The following is a 24,964-nucleotide window of genomic DNA, read 5'->3' on the forward strand; positions in this document are numbered from 1 at the left end:
GCTAAAATGCTGGTTTTGGGATATACTCGCCGTATAAGCGACTAGTCATGCCTCGCCTCACGGTGCCACCATTACATGCCAGACTGTGCCACTACATGCCTCACTGTGCCCCATTACATGCCAGACTCACTGTGCCCCATTACATGCCAGACTCACTGTGCCCCATTACATGCCAGATTCGCTGTTCCCTTATGACATGCCTGACTGTGTCTTGACGATCCCTTACCTTATCCTAAGACATGCAGAATCGCGGCCGTCCATTTTTCAAAAGCCGAGCCTCCTACTTCTTCTGTTCCGTGATAGGCGGAACACTCAGCTTCCCAGGAGGCACTGTGTTCAGTGTTCGCCTATCACGGAGGCCCTCTCGTCCGAGGACTCTGAAGTCGTCTTCAGGACGACTTGCAGAGTCGCCCCCAAAGTCGTGCCGCCACAGTGTGAACCGGCTCTAACTGTGGGGGGGATGGGCTTACTGGGACAACACAGAAATCGCTGTTCCTGACAACTAGGAACAGCAGATCTCAGTATTGTCCCCTGTCAGAATGGGGATCCACCTTGTTTACATAGGCAGATCTCAGTTCTGCCTCCCTGTACCGCAACCCGCTCTCCCCCGGCGTGCAGCCACACTATCTCATGCACGAACCGATGTACAGGTACGTCGGTTTATGCAGCCGAGGTGTTTTGCTGCAGTATATCTGCAGAAGTCGATCAGCAAGTGGTTAAAAAAAACAGCAGCTCCGGTTGCAATACTCACACCTCTCTAGCACTGCCCTCTGCAGACTCATCTATTTACCAATTCAATGGTGCTTCTCAGTTCAGCATCATTCAACACACTTCCAGTGAGGCCTGGATGCCAATGCCTCTTCTGGAATAAAATACACTTACCTGTCTGTCTGCAATCCCCTATAGAACGTACATGTGCAGCCCAGCCCAGCCTACATTCCGACACACTTATTATGTACCGGGATGAATACACTCTAGTGCGTGCACAGGAGTAACGTCACCCCGCATCAGCCAATCAAGATGGCCGAAGACCAACACCCGGAAGAAGTCAAGCCCCATACACACTATCAGTTTTCCTGCAGATTTTTCTCTTCGGGTTTACCAAAACCATCTAATATGAGGTCAAACCTTAAGAGTTTCAATTCGTATGCAATCAGGCAGGCCCTTGCACTACATGGTTTTGGTAAACCTGAAGAGAAAAACCTGCAGGAAAACTGATAATGTGTATGGGGCTTCAGGGAAGAGATGCCGGCAAGAGACCTCCAGGGTGTCGGAAGGTTGGAGTAGATATGGAGTAGTGCCTTTAGTTCCACTTTAAATTGATTGTAAAGGATAACCTTGTAAAACAACCCATTCCGTTTAAAATAGAAATGAAAGGCAAAACATTATTACATAGATATAAAAAAACATTATAAATACCTTTTTTAGTGATCACACTCCCTCTGTTCACAGCTGCATAAGAGCTGGGGGAGGAGGAGAAGCAGCAGCACACCAAGCTTCCCTGTGAATGGCTGTGCAGGGGGGCATGTCAGGACAAGTCTGATCATTGAAGAGTACACAGAGTTCCTAGAGAACTGACCACGGCGTGCTCCCCTGCTTAGTTTGGTCCATTTTTAATAGTAAAGCAAGGGGACTAACGGGCACACCAGGGATTTCACATAAATGAGGAGGCAATACAAAGAAAAAGGGATACTTTCTCATACAAGTACATGGTACAGAAGGGACATGTCAGGAATACGAAACGGTGGAGTAACAAACGCTTTAAGGCTTGTGTTTATGGGGAAAACACAGCTTGCATTTGGGTGTATTCTGCTTGCATTTGATAATTTTGAGTTGCCTCTGAGATTATTGATAGTTGCATTAGGAGTTCACCGACAGGCACTTTTGACCTCGCTCCGACCTGCATTTAGCCACCAAAGTTGCATCAACCTGCTTTTGCACCTACATTGACTTGTATGATGAGAGACAAAGTTCTAACACAGACAAAAGCCTGCCGACATAGGTCCTTACTCAGCAAAACTGACAGATACTGCCTAATCAACGTACATGACAGGTAAGTTATAAAAGGCAATTAGAAAATAACTCACCAGGGTGGTTAACATGTAAATCATCAACCGTTATTTGAACCACTTCTGTCAGCTCCTCGCCTGACATCATGGATAACTGCCAATGCGATGAATCGTCCTGCAAAAAAATTACACAAAAACGTATTTATTACCTCAGCAAGGGTTGTGACTTAAAATGTCAAACTTTTGTAAGCTAAGAATCTTCAGACAACTTAGGGAAGACTAAAGACAACATGTTAGTAGATGTTGCTCATATACAGACAATGCAATTATACCAAGAAGAAAAAGGAAAAGCCCTACTATCAGCGCTATTATACTTCTAACAGACTTTATTAACCCCAAGTATTTTTATTAAAGTTTTGCAAAGTGAAGCACTAATGACCGTGAAGAATGTAGAGATGTAACCCGCTTAGTATGGCACCACATCCATAGACAGCACAAAAGAACAAAAAACAGAGGATGGGAACTTTAACCGTTGCCATCTGTAATCCCAAATAGGAAAAAGAAGCACTCACATTTATAAAAAAAATCCAAAGTTTATTTAACAACATAGTAAAAATATCATAAAAACATACATCCATTTTATTGCATAACATTTTGATATAACATTCCCCCATAGGCTAAATAGCTAAAGTGTCTGCATATACAAATATACAAAAAAGACAGGTCGCTTTGTATATACACATGATTTAGCTATTTAGCCCATGGGGAAATGTTACATCCATTTGATTGCACAATATGTTTGATATATGTTGTTATGATATTTATGTTGTTAAATAAACTTTAGAATATTTTTATGAATTAGTATTTCTTTTTCCTATTTGGGATTACAAATGGCATCCGTTAAAGCCCTATCCTTGTAGAGAAAAAACAATCGGCGCAATACAAATAACCCCTTCTAAAGCTGCTGAACACCAAGGGTCAATTCATTCAAATCCCTAGAACATAAATATATATATATAAAAAAAAAAAGACAGTGCAGCGCTAGTAACAAGTCCATATATCACAGGTCAACCAATATGTGATGTCTTCAGTGATGATACATTATGGTAAGAATGCAGGTGACTTTGTGGGGAAAAACCTCCACCAATGAGAGAAATGATTGCTCACCTCACGGGATGGACCCTTTAATTACAGAGGGTCTAGTACGCTTTCCCACACAGGGTGTGGGAAATCGTCCCTTCTTGGGAAAGCAATACCACTTTCAATGTACCAGATGCAGACAACCTCAACTCCCGGTCACATGAATCATTGCGAATGAAAAGAACATATATAGTGCTCTCCGCAAGACTAAAACGTAGTCCGTCCATACGCGTTACGTCCCAATGGGCAGGACTTTGTCTGCTGATGAAGTCCCGCCCATTGGGACGCAACGCGTATGGACGGAAATCTTGTAACGTTACCCGCGGCCATCACTGATACACACACGCTGTAATACTAGGCACTGGGATACAGTGCTAGTTTTGTACGTTTTATTCTGCTTTTATGACAATTAAAGTTTTAGTCTTTGCTGTGACCATAGAGCTTCTTTAATTTAACCTGTAGGAATCTTCAGTGTACATTTGTTGGTGTATTTATAAATAATTTATAGAGCAGAGCTTGACAAACCCCGGGCGCCAGGTCCCAATTACGACTAGAATTAGCGACCTGACGTCTGGGGCTGCACAGCTGGGGCCAGCTTGACCCTCACTAACATGTCTCATACCCGGAACACAGTAGAGTCTATCTGATCGGTGCTCAGCCATTCAGGCCCCTTTCACACTGGGGCGGGAGTGGTGGTAAAGTGCCGCTATTTTTAGCGGCGCTTTTTTATCCCCGCTATCGGCCGGAAAAAGGTTAAAAATCACTGCATTGCCGGCGGTATAGACACGGTGTCCCATTGCTTTCAATGGGCAGGAGCGGTGGAGGAGCGGTAAACACACTTCTCTTTCATCACTCCAAAGATGCGGCTAGCAGGACTTTTTTTCACGTCCTGCTAGCGTACCGCTCCCGTGTGAAAGCCCCGGGGTTTCACACTGGAGAAACAGCAGCCGCTGTTTGAGGTCGGTTTGCAGGCGCTGTTTTTAGCGCAATAACGCCTGCAAACCACACCAGTGTCAAAGGGGTCTAAGAGAAAGCAATGTATTTGAGCAATGAATACAAAGCTTCCTCTGATTGGCTGAGTCAGGCCGTGTACACACGGTCGGACAAAACCGATGAGAATGGACCGAGGTTCAGTTTCATCTGTCCAAACCGACCGTGTGTATAGCCCATCGGTCTGTTGTCCTTCGGTCCAAAATGCTTTAAAATCGAACCGATGGCCCGCTGCCCGATCGGTCCAAACCGATGGTTAGTACAGAAAAACATTGGTTCAAAACCTGCACATGCTCAGAATCAAGTCGACGCATGCTTGGAAGCATTGAACTTTGTTTTATTCAGCACGTTGTGTGTTTGACGTCACCGCGTTCTGACCCGATCGGTTTTTGGAACGATGGTGTGTACGCACATCAGACCACTTCAGCGGTGAACCGATGGAAATGGCCCGTCGGACCATTCTCATCGGTTTGGAACGACCGTATGTACGCGGCCTCAGAGGTTGTGACATCATCAGCCCACCTCTCTGAATATTGCTTTCTCTGAATGGCTGAGCGCAGATCAGATGGACTCTACTGTGTTCCGAGTATGAGACAGGAAGTCTCGACTCGCACTCGTAGCAGAGTTCTTTATGCGGTTGCCTCAGCTACATACAGTGTATACTGCACATCCAGCGGCCTCACATGTGAGGGACATACGGTAGTTTGAGCCAGCTTGTAAAGTCAAACAAAAGCTGGCGTTCAGCTTTAGAATACAATATAGATAAGATTCAGTACAGTGCGATTATCTGCAGACATCTACCTACGACCTGAGTCCTGAGGGTCAATGTGAACAGGAATGGTGCTCTAGACTGGTAAGCTGTAATATATTACAGTTATGATCTTGTGTTTAGATCCCTCTGTTTAAAATACTGAAACTTGTTTAAAAAAAGCCATAGTTGCTAGCAAGTTTAACCAAATTCAACCAGCAACTAGCCTAAAAATGCAGTGGTAACGGCAAGCACTGGCTTCAATGCATGCAATTCTCATTCTACTCTTGTTGAGAGGTTTCCAGCGTTCTGCTATGATGCACTTGCTGACTTTTACTCCCCAACAGATGTCTAGCACACAAATGGAAGAGCCAACTCAAAAGCCAAGGGGATGTTTTTAAAGACCTGAATCTCAAATGGTTGTAACGTTTCTATCACAACGAATGCTTTGTTTCCTCGCAAGAAAATAAAACAAAAACGCACAAATTAGCTGTATAAAACGGTACAATCTGTTTTTCCGGACACAAAATAAGAATGTCTAAAAATGCCCGCTGGCTTGCATTGCAGACTTCACATGAGACACTGGGAAGGAATTTTCTTCTCAAGAGTATTAATGAGGACAAATGTGCAATAGGGCCAACAATTAAGGTGTTCAAAAGAGAATTTGTCCCTTCAACTTATATTAATGTGTATATTTTTGTGCAATCTTATTTTATTGGTATTTTCAACAAAGTGTTATGCATCAAACAAAATGCAAAACAAACAGAATATCAGGTTAATCCAATAAGACCAAGTAAGTAAAATCAATACACATACATGCAGTGCACACACACACACACACACACACATATATATATATGTAGATAGTGCCATAGTGCCTTGTAAAGGTATAACACTTGAAATTTTTCCACATTTTGTCATGTTACAACCAATGTATTTTATTGGAATTTTATGTGATAGACCAACACAAAGTGGCACATACCGTATTTATCGGCGTATACCGCGCACTTTTTTGCACTGAAAATCAGGGCAAAATCGTGGGTGCGCGGTATACGCCGATACCCGCTTTTCAGCGCCGCGTTTGAATACTGCGCCGACATATACCGAGCGCAGTACACTCGTGTATTGTCAGGCAGTCTCGGGTCCTCTCGCGCGGACGTACAGGACGTCAGCGCGAGAGTTGCCGAGCCTGCCCGACGATACACGAGTGTACTGCGCTCTGTATATGTCGGCGCAGTATTCAAACTCGGCGCGGGAAACGAGCGGGGAGGACGCGAGGACGCCGCAGAAGGACGCCGGACCCGACGAAGAGGACACCCGAAGCCACAGACGGACGCCGGACCCGACGAGGCCGCCGCGCAAGACACCAAAACTGTAAGTGCAAAAAACTTTTTTCCACAGGAATTCGGGGCAACTTTAGGGGTGCGCGCTATACGCGGGAGCGTGCTATACCCCGATAAATACGGTAATTATGAAGTGGAAGGGAAATGATAAATGGTTTACAACATATTTTACAAATAAATATCTGAAAACGGTGGCGTGCATTTGTATTCAGCCCCCTTTACTGCATTGCTCCCAACTAAAATCTAGTGGAACCAATTGCCCTCAGAAGTCACCTAATTAGTAAAAAGAGTGTGCAATTTAATCTCGGTATAAATACAGCTGTTCTTTGAAGCCCTCAGAGGTTAGTTAGAGAACCTTAGTGAACAAACCGCATCATGAAGGCCAAGGAACACACCAGACAGGTCAGAGATAAAGTTGTGGAGAAGTTTAAAGCAGGGTTAGGTTATAAAAAATATCCCAAGCTTTGAATGTCTCACAGAGCTCTGTTGAATCCATCATCTAAAAATGGAAAGAGTATGGCACAACTGCAAACCTACCAAGACATGGCCGTCCACCTAAACTGACCGACCGGGCAAGGAGAGCATCAGTGAAGCAGTCAAGAGGCCCATGGTAACTCTGGAGGAGCTGCAGAAATCCACATCTCAGGTGGGAGAATCTGTCCACAGGACAACTATTAGTCGTGCTCTCCACAAATCTGCCCTTTATGGAAGAGTGGCAAGAAGAAAGCCATTGTTGAATGAAAGCCATAAAAATTCCCATTTGCAGTTTTTGAGGAGCTGTGTGGGGGACATGTGGAAGAAGGTGCTCTGGCCAGATGAGACCAAAATGTAACTTTTTGGCCTAAAAGCAAAGCGCTATGTATGGCAGAAACTAACACTGCACATCACCCTGAACACACCATCCCCACCATGATACATGGTGGTGGCATCATGTTGTGGGGATGCTTTTCTTTAGCAGGAATGGGGAAGCTGGTCAGAGTTGATGGGAAGATGGATGGAGCCAAATACAGGGCAATTTAGAGTCGGCAAAAGTCTGGAGACTGGGGCAGAGGTTCACTTTCCAGCAAGACAACAACCTTAAACATACAGCCATAGCTACAATGGAATGGTTTAAATCAAAGCATATTCATGTGTTAGAATGGCCCACTCAAAGTCCAGACCAAAATCCAAATGATAATCTGTGGCAAGACTTGAAAATTGCTGTTCACACAGCATTAGGCCGACTGCCATTTCTCCTCAGGAATGGGAAAAATTAAGTTGAAATGTCTATTTTAGAACAGAATCCAAACAGATGAACGGGACAATTTAAAGCTGAACTCTGGGATAAGCAAATATTGTCTAAATACAGGGTGGGCCATTTATATGGATACACCTTAATAAAATGGGAATGGTTGGTGATATTAACTTCCTGTTTGTGGCACATTAGTATATGTAAGGGGGGAAACTTTTCAAGATGGGTGGTGACCATGGTGGCCATTTTGAAGTCGGCCATTTTGAATCCAACTTTTGTTTTTGGTGTATCCATATAAATGGCCCACCCTGTACATTCATCATGTGTATTCTTGAATCTTGGGGTGCTTTGGGTATTTCTTCCAGACCTATGCAGTAATCTAGTGTGGGGATGAGGGAATTTATTTTTTATTTAATTTTTTTCATTCAACCCACTGGGGGGCAATTCTTTGCATTAGGCCCCTTTCACACTGGGGCGGGAAGCGCTGTGGCGGTATAGCGCCGCTATACTGTCGGAATTGCCGCGGGATTCGGCCGCTGCCGGTATTAACCCCCGCTAGCAGCTTAAAAAGGGTTCATGCCGCCCGCAATGGACGGTATTACAGCGGTTTCCCATTGTTTTAAATGGGTAGGAGCGGTATACATACCACTCCTCTCACCGCTCCAAAGATGCTGCTTGCAGGAGATTTTTTTCTCTCCTGCCAGCGCATCGCCTCAGTGTGAAAGCCCTCTGGCTTTCACATTGAGAAGGCTGGGCAGGAGTTTTTTTTAGGTGGTATTAGGCCCTATTTTTAGCGCAGTACCGCCTGAAAAACTTCTCAGTGTGAAAGGGGCCTTAGGCTAATAAAATGCTTTGGCATCAGTATTCCCTTCCCCATAGAGTGGCTTTCTATGGGGGAACTCGCCGAAGGGGTGGAGCCAGGAGCACCGGCTGGGCACATAAGAAGAAGATGTTCGGGCTTGCTCTGTGCAATTTGAAGTATATACCTGTTTGTTATTTAAAACAAAATATGAAGCTTTGCAATCACTAAGTTTCTGTAAGCAATGGGAACTTTTCTATGTGTATTGGATTATTGCATGCAAGTCTTTCTATATAAATTAACTTGTAGTCCATGATGACAAGCTCTGCAAGTCTGGTCCCAATATAAATACATCTGGAATTTTAGGGTTATTAAAACATTTTCTACTTGCCAACATAGCTAATGAGGTACAATCTGCATATTTTCTGATTCATTCGTCATTAATTATCTAAGTCAAGAAATGTCATATTTGGCTGCTTCAAGTGACTAAGCTCTGCTTCAAAGAAATCCATGCAGCTTTGTATGGCGCCAAATCTATTGGCTACTTGTGTGTTTATTACTGATCAAAGAGGCGATTACTATGTACAGCTAAGCAATCTTCTAAATGATGACCTAGCCCAGGGGTAGGCAACCTGTGGTGCTCCAGCTGTTGTGGAACTACATTTCCCATGAGGCATTGCAAGGTTGGCTATTACAATTACTTCTAGAGGCATGATGAGACTAGTAGTTCTCCAACAGCTGGAGGGCCACAGGTTGCCTACCGCTGACCTAACCTAATGGTGTAATAATAACAGGAGCATCAGCTAATGGGCACAGAGTGATAGCAGGTGTTTTATGTGCCGTATGTGCTTCCCTGGCAATGTTTTGGGTAGTAACCAAAAGTTTGAGGCTTAAAGTTTTCGAAAGGCAGAGCATCTGATGATTAAAATTTCCTTGACTTCTTCAATGAATCTGAAAATGCCGGACACTGTCCAGATACCACTCACACAGTGTGAGTAACTAGAAACAGACACAGGCCAGAATCTTTTCTTCCCCCCCTTGTTTTATTCCACATTAGGGATTAATTTAAAAAGTTACAGCTATAAAAAAAATGTAACAAGCAATAGATTTCAGTGAAGCTGCTGTATAAATCAGAGGACATCAAACGCTTGTGGAAAGTTTGAGCTCGCTGTTTATCATATAAAGACAGGTCCTAGGGTTACACAACCTGTTATTGCCCCCCCAGGGCTGGACGGATGGCTCACCCCACATGTAAAACAAAGCGTTTCTGCCGTTGAGTACCCTTTAGAGTGGGATTAGCAAGAATTGTAAATTAAAATGTCGTGGCTGATAAAGTAATAAGAATTGACTATTATTAAAGCTGAAGTTTAGGGTGGGGCGTGGCCTGGACATGGCTGAGTGAAGCTGCTTTCTCCTCGAGCTCCCGGCCTTGTCCTCCCCTTTACCGGCCAAAACAGCAGAAAAGTCGGCATGCAATCGACTAAGAAGCGCAGCACTAAAACTAACACCCGGGTGACAAGATCCAACACGCCAGCGAGAGATTTGCACCAATATTTCCAGTACCAGGCTCAGGCTTCTCCGGGGGCCAGAGCGACGGCACCACGAGGCTCAGCAAGGGCCAACCTGGCAGACGCACGAGAGGACGGCGAGTGGCTCCTGTCCCTTGACGAGCCGGAACAGGCACCCGAGCCAGCGGCAACCCCGAGACCCCCGGTCCTACAAATGGATTCCCCGTCCTCCTCCCCGGGGGGCTCCTCGGCGGAGCAAGAGATCCGGGCCTTGCTGAAGGCCCTACCCACGCGGTCCGACATAGAAGCCCTGATTCTAAAACTAGAGGAAACTCACCGCCGCGATATCCAGGAAGTAAGGGCGGAGGTGTCCACACTGACGGAAAGGGTGACTTCGGGTGAGGTGGCATCTTCAGCCCTGGAGCAACGGGTGGCGGGCCTGGAACGGGCGAGGGACCAGCACCGTGACGCGGCGATCGCCCTACAGCTCCACCTGGAGGACGTGGAGGACCGAAGTCGCCGCAACAACGTGCGGCTTCGGGGAGTGCCGGAGACGGTAGAGGCAGAAGCCCTGGAGGAGAAGATCCAGGAGCTATTCCGGGACATTCTGGAAGAACCTACGGCAGTGGTGGAGATCGATAGAGCGCATCGAGTGATGGGCCCCAGACTGGAAGACCCGGACAGGCCACGTGACGTCCTCTGCAGGCTGCTGAGGTACGCCCAAAAGGAGCGAATTGTCCGGGGAGCATGGGAACGAGGCGAGGTGCGCGTTGACGGAGCAACGGTCACAGTTCTGCCGGACCTGTCCAGGGCAACTCTCCGCCGTCGGGCAATGTTGAAGCCGGCGCTGGAACTCGCCAGACAACTGGGCTTCACTTACAGGTGGGGCTACCCACTCCCGGTCACGTTCAGGAAGGACGGAAGGGCCTACACGGTGCAATCCCCTGCGGACCTGCCTGGACTGTTCGGATTCCTGGGAGCGGAGCCGGTGCAGATCCCGGACTGGCTACAAATCCTGCCACGTGCACCTGGAAGATCGGGACCCTCCAGCTACAGAGTTGCAGCACAGCAACGCCAGAGACGCCAGGACAGACGACGCCGACGGGCACCATCCGGAGACGCACTACAGGGGGGACGTGAGTAGGCCTTGCGCCGCAGCCCGCAGTACACGCCACATCCCCGTTCCCCCGTTCACGACACACTATCCCTGCCGCCCCTAGGAGCTGCTGGAAGCCCCCCCTGTATAGGCCATGATACCCTGGCGAGCCGAGATTTCGGAGTACACTGACCCGCACCTGCTCCCTCCTTTGCAAGGATGGCTGTAGGCCTCCTACCACACTGGCCATATCAGAGAACACCCGCAGACACAGACTTAGCTGGACAAGCCCTCTGCTGCAGCCCACACATTACTCGGCCACGGGGGAGGAGGGTGGAGGTTGGCAATTATCCCCCCCCTTCATTTGGTTTACTGTCTGTGAGGATCTGGGGAGATCCATGTGATGCAGGACCTCGGCCAGCCTGACACTGACACTCCCTGCTGGCCCATAGCAATTCCGCAGCACATGAGTTTATCGTGCTGACCCTGTGGAGAGTGGGGATTCCCCCCCCCCTGTGCCCCAAAGAGAGACAGGGGTTATGGTACCAGACTGCTTTTTGTTATGTGGGGACATGCCATACAGTGGGAGAGATGTGTAACAGAACGGAGGGGGTTTGCAGCGGAAGCGTTATAATGCAGAACTAGTCATACGGCTTATGGGGAAAGAAATTCTGTATAAGAGAGGGAGAGGGGGCGGGAAGGGGGGTGGATGGTGCGGCTGCTCACTGAACTGGTCTCACGTAATAGTCCTGGCATACTGTTCAGATGCCTGACGGGGTTCTCTCTCCCGGGAGTGAGGAGGGGAGTTAACACCCCACGCTGGGAGACGTACTATAGGGTCCTTCTGGGTTTAATCTGTTTGAAGAATCTTTTGACCCTATCTTTAATTGTTCCTCTTGGTTACACCTTAATATTACCTCTTTAAGAATGTTGTGTTGATATTTTCACATGTGTTATACTTGATTGCAATGTGGGCTTTAATCCTAACGACATTGACTGCCGGTGGGAGGGGGGGCGGGGTACCGGGAGCTTGCTCTGCCGATCCTGTTCTGCCATCTACCCACCTAGGCCTGCGCTCAATTGCCAGTGTTTCACTGGAGAGTGCTTTTAGCTATTTGAGCTATATTAGTATTTCTACTTTGGCCACACGCCCTTGTGTAGGCCTCCTAAATCTTTAAACTCTACTCTCTACCCCGCTATCTCCCCCTCCTACTCCCCTCTACTCTCCCAGTCACACGTAGTGTGAGGACTGGACCCCCCCCCTCCCTGACCCCTCCCCCCTTCCCTGACCCCTCCCTATTTATCTGGACCGGGGGGCTCGCCCTCCGGTGACTCGCGATCATGGACAGACTAAAAGTAGTATCTTTGAACGCTAAGGGATTAAACATCCCGGAAAAAAGGAGAATGCTCCTACACGACATGCGCCGCCTGGGAGCGGATGTAATTATGCTCCAGGAGACACACTTTCGGGACCAAAAACTACCCCTACTAAAAAATAGATACTACCCTGTAGTATACCACTCCAATTATACGGAATCAAAGTCCCGGGGGGTCTCCATATTGATTTCGGCCAGAATTCCATGGTTGCTCGGGGAAGCTAAATTAGACGAAGCAGGACGCTTTCTTTTTCTGAAGGGCAAAATCGGCCAAACGCAGGTCACCCTCGCGAACTTATACGCCCCCAATGACCACCAAGACTCATTCCTGACCAGACACTTGAGCAAACTGACACGCTTTGCGGAGGGCCGACTAATCATAGGGGGCGACCTTAATATCCCATTGATCCCGTCGGAGGACACGTCGACGGGCACTGCCTCAACCTCTAGAGACTCTCGAAAACGGATACATGCGGCGATGCATTCGGCTCAGCTGATCGATACTTGGCGCCTCTTCCACCCTGGAGAGAGGGACTATACCTTTTACTCTAAACCGCATGGCTCCTATTCGCGGATAGATTATTTCCTAGTTCCCCACAGGCAGTTAGATGCGGTCAAGGAGGTAAAGATCGGACACATTACGTGGTCTGACCACGCCCCGATCACATTAATCTACGCCCTAGCAGAAACCCAGACCACACAGAGACAGACCTGGCGACTGAACGAGAGCCTATTACAAGACTCGGACACCATGGCGGAAGTAGTCAGGGAGGTGGGACACTATTTTGATACGAACACAACACAGGATAGTACTGCAGGTGTGGTGTGGGAAGCCCATAAAGCGGTTGTGCGGGGACTCTTGATTAAACATGGTTCCAGGCTGAAGAAAGCAAGAACGGAGCAGTTAAATGCCCTGCTTGCTAAGCTACACATAATGGAGGCCCAACATAAACAGAATCCGACTCCCCAGGTGGGTTCGGACCTGAATATTGTCCGTAAGCAGATCACAGACCTGCTACACTACAAGGCAAAGGCAGCAATGCAGGTGTGCAGGGGAAAAATTTATGAGTCGGGTAACAAATGTGGGAGGATGCTGGCACAGGCGATCCGCAAGCAAAATATGGCATCATATATTCCACATATAGTGGCAAGGGATGGGAAAAAGTTATCATTACCACACCAAATCTCACAAGAATTTAAGACCTTCTACTCCCATCTCTACAACCTCCCCTCCCCGCAAGCGGACCCAGACCGAGACTTGACATCTGCATACCTAAACAGCTCTGACATGCCGACATTGACATCAGACATGAGGGAGACACTGGAAGAGCCAATTACCTTGTCGGAAATCCAAGCGGCGCTAAAGTCCTCAAAACCAGGCAAGGCCCCAGGCCCGGATGGCCTCACCACGGCTTATTACAAAGCCCTACTCCCGACCCTGGGTAGTCGGATGGTAACCCTGTTTAACACGGTGGGTTCAGAGGGCACATTTCATATAGACACCCTGCAGGCACAAATAGCAGTAATTCATAAGGAGGGTAAAGACCCCAGTCAGTGTGGTAGCTACCGCCCCATATCTTTACTAAACACCGACATAAAAATATTCACGAAACTGATCGCCACTAGATTCCAACAATACCTCCCCGACCTCATACATCTGGACCAAGTGGGCTTTGTCCCGACCAGAGAGGCCAGGGATAATACAACTAAGGTACTAAACTTGTTACATGTAGCAAACAAGACAAAGGTCCCATGTGTTTTTGTAGGTACGGATGCCGAAAAGGCATTCGACCGAGTGAATTGGCAATTCATGTTCTCCACCTTAAAACATGTGGGAGTGGGGCGGAGGATGCTACACTGGATAACGGCGGCATATACGAATCCCACGGCCAGGGTGAGGGCGAACAGCACACTGTCGGACCCATTCCCGATTACTAATGGGACCAGGCAGGGTTGCCCATTGTCACCCCTCCTGTTCGCTCTGACCCTGGAGCCCTTTTTACAACACGTCAGGCAGAACCCAAATATCTACGGGATTACGGTGGGGGAAGGTCACTATAAAATTTCAGCCTACGCGGATGACATGCTGTTCTCCCTGACCAATCCAGCGGTGTCCCTCCCAAATTTGATGCGGGAATTCGAAGAATATGGCCGGCTGGCCAACCTAAAAATTAACTTTACAAAAACTGAGGCGATGGGAGTGGGGATTCCACAACAGCAACTAAGACGACTTGAACAAGACTTTAAACTGAAATGGACGGATTTAGCATTGACATATCTGGGTACGCGCATCCCGCCGAAACTCTCTGACATCTACAAACTTAATTTCCCCCCCCTACTTAAGACAGTCCAACGACTACTGAATGAGTGGACCACGGGACTACACTCATGGTTCGGGAGGAACAGCATCCTAAAGATGACTATACTGCCGAAATTTATATACTTAATACAGGCTCTCCCAATTCACATCCCGGCGACATACTTTAAGCAAACGCAGACTGCATTCGGGGAGTTTCTGTGGGCAGGGAGGCGACCCCGGGTGCAGAGAGCAGTACTCTACCTACCCAAACTAAGCGGGGGACTGGCCATGCCAAACATAAAAACGTACTACCAGGCGGCGCAACTTAATCGGCTCATAGACTGGTGTCGTCACAGATCACTTAAACTTTGGCCCCGACTGGAACAGGAACAGAGCGAGGTCCTACTGAGACGCGCCCCGTGGTGCCAAACCCTACAAAGATTAGACGTATACCAACACCCGATAATAGGAAACACTATAAAAATCTGCTCCAGACTGCTGAGACAGGGCCGCCTTGCGTCGGAAAGTTCACCCCTGCGCCCTATTCTGGGCAACCCAGACTTCACGCCTGGTCTTAACGATGCCAGGTTCACCACATTAAGCGAGTCAGGTTATTTCCAGGCCTCACACTTCAGTGAATCGGGCAGGTGGAAGACGCTAGCGCAGTTGATGGACAGCTCGAGCAGTTTTCGACTGGACTTTCTGAGGGCCGGCCAACTAAGCCACTTTCTTAAGACCATGACACCCCCCCCCGCGGGCCGTACCCTTACGTCACTGGAGGAGATGTGCGAAGAGACGGGAGCGTTACCTCATGCGCTCTCGCTGCTTCATGCATTACTAGTGGAGCCCCCAGAAAGCTATCAACTCCCGAGCCTAGGGAAGTGGGAACAAGACCTGGGAGCCCAATTCACGACTAATAAGAGACAACATATCTTAACATTCACGCACAAATCATCGATCTGCGTTAGAGTCCAGGAGACTAATTACAAGCTTCTGACAAGGTGGTATAGAACCCCAGTCGTGCTGAATAAACTGTTCTCAGACGTATCGGATCTTTGCTGGAGATGCCTGCTAGAGAAGGGGACTTTGATGCACATCTTTTGGACGTGCCCACGCATTAGGCCATACTGGGAGGAAATCAGGCGAATCACTCAAAAATTCACGGATCGAAGGGTGCCGGATGATCCGGCATACTTCTTGCTCCACGCGACAGACACCCCGGCGCGGATCTATAAAAAATCCATTGTAAGACACTTGCTGGACGCTGCTAAAGCCTGCGTTCCATTGTGCTGGAAGTCACCGCACCCACCGACTGTATCCATGTGGTTGAGGAAGGTGGACGAGATTGGCTGGCTAGAAGATTTGGTCCTTTCAAAGCAGGATAGAAACGAACAATACTCTCAGACGTGGCAGCTCTGGACAATGTTCAAATACTCAGAGGAGGGCCAGGCCCTCAGAGGTGAACATCAGACCCCACAATTAGACTGACTCTCCTGTGCCTGCCCCGAAGCTCTCCTGAATGCGAGGCCGGGGCGGCCACTGGAAGTAGAAAGCCAGATGTAACTGGATGTCCATGGTCGCGAGACCCCCCCCCCCCCCCCTCCTTTTTCTTTCTCTCTACCCCCTCCCTCACCCCCGCTTTTCTAGCTAACCTTATATTCTCACTTTGCTGGACTGCCTACCCGAGCAGTTCCGGCATTCTTCCTTCCTTTTCCTAATTCATTTCGCTCTTAGAAAACGGAAAAGATATGGGAGGCTGGGCCACGGTTGCAGACTGTTATGTTTAGGCGATGCCACTTGAATTTATACACATGTACACTGACTATGGCTGTTGTATTGTTATTGATGTGGTTCATGTGGACCAGCCTTGTATGTTGTGTAAATAAAAAATTTAAAAAAAAAAAAAAAAAGCTGAAGTTTAGGTATTTTTACATAGCTATTTTGGTCCAGCTTAACTGGTTGCCGACCAGCCGCCGTCGTTTTACGGCGGCAAGTCGGCTCCCCTGCGCGAGAGCCCGTAGCCATACGTCGGCTCTCGCGCAGGCCCGGTGGGCGCGATCACCGCCGGGCACACACGATCGCTCGTTACAGAGCGAGGACCGGGAGCTGTGGGTGTAAACACACAGCTCCGGTCCTGTCAGGGAGAGAAATGCTGATCTTCTGTTCATACAATGTATGAACAGAAGATCAGTCATTTCCTCATGTCAGTCCACTCCCCCCTACAGTTAGAACACACCCAGGGAACATACTTAACCCCTTCACTGCCAGTGGCATTTTTATAGTAATCCAATGCATTTTTATAGCACTGATCGCTATAAAAATACCAATGGTCCCAAAAAGGTGTCAAAAGTGTCCGCCATAATGTCGCAGTACCGAAAAAAATCGCTGATCGCCACCATTACTAGTAAAAAAAAAATATTAATTAAAATGCCATAAAAATACCCCCTATTTTGTAAATGCTCTAACTTTTGCACAAACCAATCAATAAACGCTTATTGCGATTTTTTTTTTTAGAAAAATATGTAGAAGAATACGTATCGGCCTAAACTGAGGGAAAAAATTTTTTTTATATATATTTTTGGGGGATACTTATTATAGCAAAAAGTTAAAAATATTAATTTTTTTCAAAATTGTCGCTCTATTTTTGGTTATAGCGCAAAAACCGCAGAGGTGATCAAATACCACCAAAAGAACGCTCTATTTGTGGGGAAAAAGGGACACCAATTTTGTTTGGGAGCCACGTTGCATGACCGCGCAATTGTTAGTTAAAGCGGCGCAGTGCCGAATCGCAAAAAGTGCTCTGGTCTTTGACCAGCAATATGGTCAGGGGGTTAAGTGGTTAAACAAAGTACGTATGAATGTGCCATACCTGTAAGATCCCTATGGAAGCTGGAAATCAATGAAGTAGGCAATGCTACTCCAGTATTATAACATGTTGAAAACAAAGGTGGCCACAGCGCAAACATCAATACGAGCATATATTATTACTATTATTATAATTATTATACAGGATTTATAAAGCGCCAACAGTTTGCGCAGCACACTGTCACAACATGAGGGCAAACAGTACAGTTACAATACAATTCAATTCAATACAGGAAGAATCAGAGGGCCCTGCTCGTTAGAGCTTACAATCTGTAAAATGTATTAAAAGCATAAAAGCACACTTGCAGTACATATGGGTAAGTGAAGGGTTGCAGAACTGAGGATGGTGAAGAGCTGCACAGCCGGCACAAACAGTTGTCATGCACGGACTCCAGATCGCCAGAGGAGGTAGGCAGCATCTGCGGACTTACTGGATCAAAGACCATCGAGAGTGAAAAGATACTTGACGGCGACAAATACGGCATGGGGTCCCCCGCAGGGCATGCGGACTGGTATGGTTAGGGGGAGGGGGGGTTCACTCGTCTCCTCCCTTTCCCTACTTGCCAGGCTGCATGCTTGGATGCCATTTTTAAAGTTTATTTTAGCATGGGTACCCCATGCAGTTTATTTTCTTGAATTATTTTAGCCGACAGTTCTTTTTTTTATATTCAGCTCTCATCGGTTGTTAAGGACGAATCAGCCGGCTTCCTGGTCGCCTTCTTAACAACCCGCTATATACAGTGTTTTTAAAAAAGAACAAAAAAAAAAAATTCAAAACACAAAAAAATGCATCAAAAACACAACACTTGCATTTCTGCTGCAGAAAAAACCCTTTTCCAAAAACGCACTGGCTAAAAAACACAAAGATGTGAACGTGTACTATAGGAAACCATTTTAAATGCACTGTAGTGCGTTTGTGCAAAACAGAAAACGCACAAAAAAGCGAATAGGTGTGAGCGTAGGATAAAGGCTTGATGAGCCAATGAGACTCTTTTTTTTCTTTTTAGTAACCCCAGTGATATCCACTAGCTTCCAAGTCCGATATTGAGCCACAGCCCTGCTACATTGTGAATACAAAAGGTCACTTGCTCTATGCGCGCTCCATTCAAGATATAAAGATGGGTGGGGAGTGGGGACATCACAATCTCCAGTGTCCATAGAACACTTTGCACTTACTGAGAAAGTGCAAAGTGTTCTCTGAATTGCGCCCATGCTGAGATTCCAGAATCTCACTAGTACTCGCCCCTTATGACATGTTTCTTGGCTGGGCAAGCAGTAGTAGGAGGAGAGAAATGCTTACCTTTGATTGAGAAAGTGCTGCTCCCATCATCAGAAGCCTGGCCATTTGGACGTGCGATCTTTTTTAAAGGGGAGGACTAAATCTCAGTGACTGGTCCTGTGATCATAGCATCATATAGAGCGTGCTGCAGCATTTTCTCTTGGAAAGGTTAACATTTCAGCCCTTCCAGTATTCTTTAGCTATGCACAGTAGTAAATCTCTTAATACTGCTTCAAGTTACCATGAGTATAAGTTTGCTTTAAATGTATTGTATGCGTGTGTAAATTCCTATAGATCACAGTAAAGTCATTTTTAAGCAGGCTAAGCACCTCTGAATATACCGCTCAGTTCTGGGCAAAGCCTGTGTGGGAAGGAAAAGGGTCTGTATTATTTGGCTGCTGTAGAAAGAGGGTGTATCTGTATTAATTGCTACTTGGGGAAATAAGGGGCCATCTACTAAGCAGTAGGGATGAGCTCTGGCGTGGTAGCATACACCACGTGCAGAGCGCGCCAGGAATTTGGCACGGCGCTGCGCTAATCATAGGCAAGGAGACATTTCCCGATCTCTGCAGCTGAGCATCGGGACAATGTCTCCCTGCCTGTGATTAGCGCAGCGCCGTGCAGACCTCCTGGCGGGCTCTGCACGTGGACTGTGCGAACACCCCGGAGCTGATCCCTACTAAGTAGAGTAAGAGAAGGAGCCCTCTGAAGTGGGGAAATATTTTATTGATTCACGAGGCTCCACAGAGGCTTTCATTAGTTTAATCTCAAAAATAACAATTTCACATGAAGTTAAATATTTTGATGTGAAAACTAAGATAATAAATAAATACCTATGTAAAATAACTCATGCGGCTTTGTAAATGTGACGAATCTACAATTGTACACATAAATCAAAAAACTGAAATACTTTACAGCAGACATATGCAGTTAGAAGGTCACATTAAACATTATCTAACCACTTGTTTACCGGGCACATATACCCACCTTCCAACCCAGGCAAAATTTCAGCATTCAGCCCTGTCACACTTTGAATGATAATTTCCCGGTCATGCTACACTGTACCCATATGACATTTGTATCATTTTTTTTCACACAAATAGAGCTTTCTTTTGGTGGTATTTTATCACTGCTGGGTTTTTATTTTTTTTGCTAAACAAACAACATTTTCCAAACAGGTGATTTTTCTCCTTCATTGATGTGCGCTGATGAGGCTGCACAGGTAGAAACTGATAAGGTGGCACTGATCAGGAGGCACTGATGAGGCTGCACTGAGAGGTGGCACTAATAAACACTGGTAGGTGGCACTGATAGGTGACACTGGTGGGCACTGATTAGCAGTAGTGATGGGTACTGGTTAGCAGTACTAGTAAAAGCGATGCCCCTCTTTCAGAAGCCAGAAAATGGCTTTATTCTTTTCTCCTTACGCTGTGTCAGCTTCTATTTACATTATGTGGACAGCGGTCATTGGCTGACAGCTGACCACGTGGTAAAGGGCCGCGATTGGCTCTTTGCTCTGGTCTGTGATCAGCCTGTGATGGAAGTTACTAAAATTAATATTTTGTGTTATGATTAGAACCACTGAAATTTTGTTTTTCTTTTCTTATATAGTTTATTTGTTTTATTTCCTTTTATTTCTTGATCTATATAAGATATAATACATATGTATGTGAGTGTATTAGAAAATGACTTTCCTTAAGAGACATTATAGAGTTAACCAACCCTTTAGGACAGTGGTTCTCAACCTGGGGGTCGGGACCCCCTCGGGGGTCGAATGATGATTTGGCAGGGGTCACGAATCCTGGGCTGTTCCAAAAGCCTGCACTGCTCTCTCAGCCTTTTTGCCAATTCAGCCTCTTCGCAGGCGCCCAATTAGTTCATGGCATGACTGGGGGGCAGAGACTAGAGGTCAGCTGACTGGTGATGAGTGTGAAGTGGGAGGGGCCGGAGGAGACCCTATCTCCAGATTTCTCTTTAGGTGTCACTGCTACGAGACACCACAAAAGGGTTTTAAAATTTTACAAGTGGAAGGAACTCAGGGAGCTCTAAACGTTAATGGGTTAGGGGCGCAAATTACTTGTCTTGGGTGGTCACAACCCATGCTACGATTTTTTTTTACTGTTAGGGGTCTCCACAACCTGGGAAATTTTATTAAGGGGTCAAGGCACTAGGAAGGTTGAGAACCACTGCTTTAGGAAGTGATTAAGTGAAAACAGCTGTCATCCTCCCCCTTCTCCACCAAGGAAGGATATATGGTTCTGAGTGAATGAAGCCCATGTGAACTTCAATGGGGATCCCTGTGTGACACAAGGACATTTGTGCTAATTAAAGACTTTTGAAACGTGTGCAGTATGCCAAGAACAGACGTCACAGGGGCGTGTAATAAGGGACTATATATGGACTAAGCCAATCAAATGTGTTCACGTGAATGATGTCATGTTGTTTATAAAAGACCAATAAAAAGTCCAGCCCCCTCTCTGATGCTGGAACACCGAAAGGAACAGAGCTCTCTCTCAGTTCTCTGCATACCTTCACGATTTGGGTCAACAGCAGAATGGGGTTAAGCCCCTTATCAAGCCGAGTCCCAAGGACCTGGTGATCACAGAGCGAGCCGCCGGGACCCCGCAGGGAGCACATTCATGTACACCCTCCTGGCAATTTTAGCCACTGTGTAGGAGTCTTTTGGCTATAGCGCGGGTGCCAAGTAGTTAATGGTGATCTTTATAATAATAGCGAGGATATGAGGTAACAGAATATGTTACACTTTTCCTTTAACTACTGGATTTAGGGTATTATTAAAACAACCAAAAGAAGCTTAATAAATCCCCTGGTTCATACAATAAAAACAAATAAAACATCAATAACACCACTTTTGTATACTGTAAGAGAACTGGATTATTGAAAACAATATACAATCAATCAAATAAAATCTTGGTGGGGTCATTAATATACAATCAATCAAATAAAAGCTTGGTGGGGTCATTATTCCACATTTCACAATTCTGTGAATCTGGATTTTGGATGCAACAAAAACAAACATTATACCATGCCATGACCGCCAAGTGTCCCTTGGTTCTTAAGGCTGCATTCACATCTAGACGGACGAAATCGCGGCGTTTTGTCGCCGCAAATCGCGGTAAAAATAGCGGCGTTTTGTACCGCGATTTGCGGCGACAAAACGCGGGTATTGTCCGCCTAGATGTGTCCCAAGATGACCCCCTCTATGGAGATGATTGCCATCTCCTAGCCGAACGCTCGAAGACGCCTGAAAAAAAGGTCCGGGACCTTTTTTCACGCCGCAGGCGACAGGCGTCCGGCGTTCGGCGTGGAGATGTGAACCATCTCCATAGAGGGACATGTATTTCCAGCCCTCTGGCGGCAGAGGCGTAGCGCTACAGGCGTAAAAACGCCTAGATGTGAATGGGGTCTAATGGACATTTTAAAAGCTAAAATTCATGCAAATAAAATGAGAGACTGATGTAAAATAAATGGTATTTGCTGTAAAATTACAGCATATTACAAAACTTTTACAACATCAATAAATCTCTTATCCAGCACATTTTAAATATATTCCCATACCCTCTATAACTCATGATTTGAAGAGCCCTTTAATGAATTACAGCACACATTGTCTAAAAGCAGCACATTTGCCAATTGTCATTGGTTATTTGGAACAAACTTTGAAACCTCATAGTAAATTTTGTCAGTTGAAATGCCTCGGGTGTTCACTGCTGACCGGCTGAACATTTGATGCCATACAAAACCTTTCTTGGGACATTAACCCCTTCAAGCTCAGCCCAATGTAAAATGCAGACCGGGTGGGAGCACTGCTATTCTGGGTGGATGTCATATGATGTCCTCCCAGCATCGGCCCGATTCTGTAATTGTCCCCTACCGGCTCTAATACGGAGAACCGAGCGATCATACACACCAACAATTGGTCGGTTCTGAGGGCTCCCTGAGCAGAGAGCTGGAGACTGTCAGTCACGATTGACCCGCGATCGGTCCCCGGAGCTGAAGAACGGGGAGAGCCGTGTGTAAACACGGCTTCCCCGTTCTTCACTGTGGCGGCTGCATCGATCGTGTCATCCCTTTTATAGGGAGACACAATCGATGAAGTCACACCTACAGCCACACCCCCCTACAGTTGTAAACACACTTCAGGGAACACATAACCCCATCAGCGCCCCCTTGTGGTTAACTCCCAAACTGCAATTGTCATTTTCACAATAAAGAATGCATTTTAATTGCATTTTTTGCTGTGAAAATGACAATGGTCCCAAAAATGTGTCAAAATTGTCTGAAGTGTCCGCCATAATGTCACAGTCACGAAAAAAAACGCTGATCGCCGTCATTAGTAGTAAAAAAAAAAAAAAATTATAAAAATGTAATAAAACTATCCCCTATTTTGTAAACGCTATAAATTTTGCGCAAACCAACCGATAAACGCATATTGCGATTTTTTTTACCAAAAATAGGTAGAAGAATACGTATCGGCCTAAACTGAGTGAAAAAAAAATTTTTATATATATTTTGGGGGGATATTTATTATAGCAAAAAGTAAAAAATATTGCATTTTTTTCAAAATTGTCGCTCTATTTTTGTTTATAGCGCAAAAAATAAAAATCCGCAGAGGTGATCAAATACCACCAAAAGAAAGCTCTATTTGTGGGGAAAAAAGGATGCCAATTTTGTTTGGGAGCCACGTCGCACGACCGCGCAATTGTTAGTTAAAGCGACGCAGTGCCGAATCGCAAAAAGGGGCAAGGTCCTTTAGCTGCATTTTGGTCCGGGTCTTAAGTGGTTAAGAAGAAAAAGGATACCTGCCAATTGCTTACAGTCAGATAGCCCCTTACAATTTGTTTTAATGCTGTGCCCCTCTACAATTACTGACTGCAGCGCATACACAGTCTACATAGCATGCAAAACGATTGAAATAATTTGTGCTGACAAAATACACTTGGAACTGTAACTTTCAGCAAAAGCGTCTCATGGGAAATAATCAGACGAAGATCAAGCAGTTTTAAGTCGGAATTTAAAAAATACCAAAACATTGATATTACAGGAAAGTAAAAAGCCTAATGTGAAAATGTTTTTGTACTTTGAAAAACAGCCTAAAACAACTCAGCAGCTGAGAGACAGCAATCTCCCACACCAGAATAATTACTAATCTTTGTGAATTTTAATTGAGTGATGTACACATTGCTTGAACTTAATTATTGGAAAGTCAAGAAACAAAATATTTCTGTAATCCAAACAAAACTACTTTTCGGAGTGTATCACAAGGTTACAGGATGTTCATGTTGTTATTCTGGGGCACAATGGCTCTCCGAGGAAGGGAACTGGCATTCATCACAGCCATAGATGATGTCATACTACAAATTAGAGAGAAAAACGGAGCTTATGAAATTCAATAAATGACATCATTTTTGGGGGCCTCTCATGAGAAAAAAAAAAAAAAGATTGGGCCATTAAAAAAAAAAAAAAGACTTTGGAATTTTACCTATTCACTGTTCTATGGAAATTACTTGCAAATGTTTAGACACAGAGTACCTCTTCTTTTATATTTCAGCCTGTATTATTCACTAGCATCAGTGCCATGAAACAAAGGTCTGTGCCAAAGAGACCTGTGTGCTACAACAGCGACATCATGTGACAAATATCGGGTATTACAGCACAGGAAATTATTGTTTAGTTACTGTGTTTATCTATGTGTCTACTTTTTTTTTATTTACAGTCCCTTGAACAGTACAAATAAGGCTTTTTTCCATCTTTCCTTTTCATTGAAGCTTTTAGTTCTCCCTGCCACAGCAACAGGGCACACATTTACAACCTAGGGACAATTCACTTCAATTAAAGCGGAACTAAACTGAGCAACAAAAACTAAAAATGCTCTTTAATTAATTTTTACTTTTTAAAGCATACCCATTCATCCATGTCTCCATGTTTTTTTTTTTTTTGAGAAGTCACGGTATAAAAACACAAACCCCCCAATTTGAGTAAGGATAGACGATTTTCGTATCATTTACTTCCTGGAATCCATCTGCCCTTAGGCCCCTTTTAGACTGGGGCGGGAGCCGTGGTGGCGGTAGAACGCCGCTAAAAATAGCGGCGCTATACCGCCGGGATTGCCGCGGGAATCAGCCGCTAGCGGTATTAACCCCCGCTAGCAGCCGATAAAGGGTAAATACCGCCCGCAATGCACCTCTATAGAAGCTGTTGTTTTCAATGGGAAGGAGCGGTATACATGCCGCTCCTCTCACCGCTCCAAAGATTCTGCT

General features: G+C 45.9%; 1 protein-coding gene across 1 annotated transcript in view; it reads right to left on the reverse strand.

Annotated features, from left to right (window-relative positions):
* The window catches only part of LOC120917823 (BTG3 associated nuclear protein), a 440,239-nt gene that overhangs the window by 392,840 nt on the left and 22,435 nt on the right, over positions 1-24,964 (reverse strand). The window contains 1 exon segment of the mRNA XM_040329379.1: positions 2,088-2,184. Within this exon segment, the coding sequence (XP_040185313.1) occupies positions 2,088-2,157 (70 nt within the window). The 5' untranslated portion in view covers positions 2,158-2,184.

The sequence above is a fragment of the Rana temporaria genome, chromosome 11 (assembly GCF_905171775.1).
Source record: "Rana temporaria chromosome 11, aRanTem1.1, whole genome shotgun sequence".
In the NCBI taxonomy this organism is placed as follows: Eukaryota; Metazoa; Chordata; class Amphibia; order Anura; family Ranidae; genus Rana; species Rana temporaria.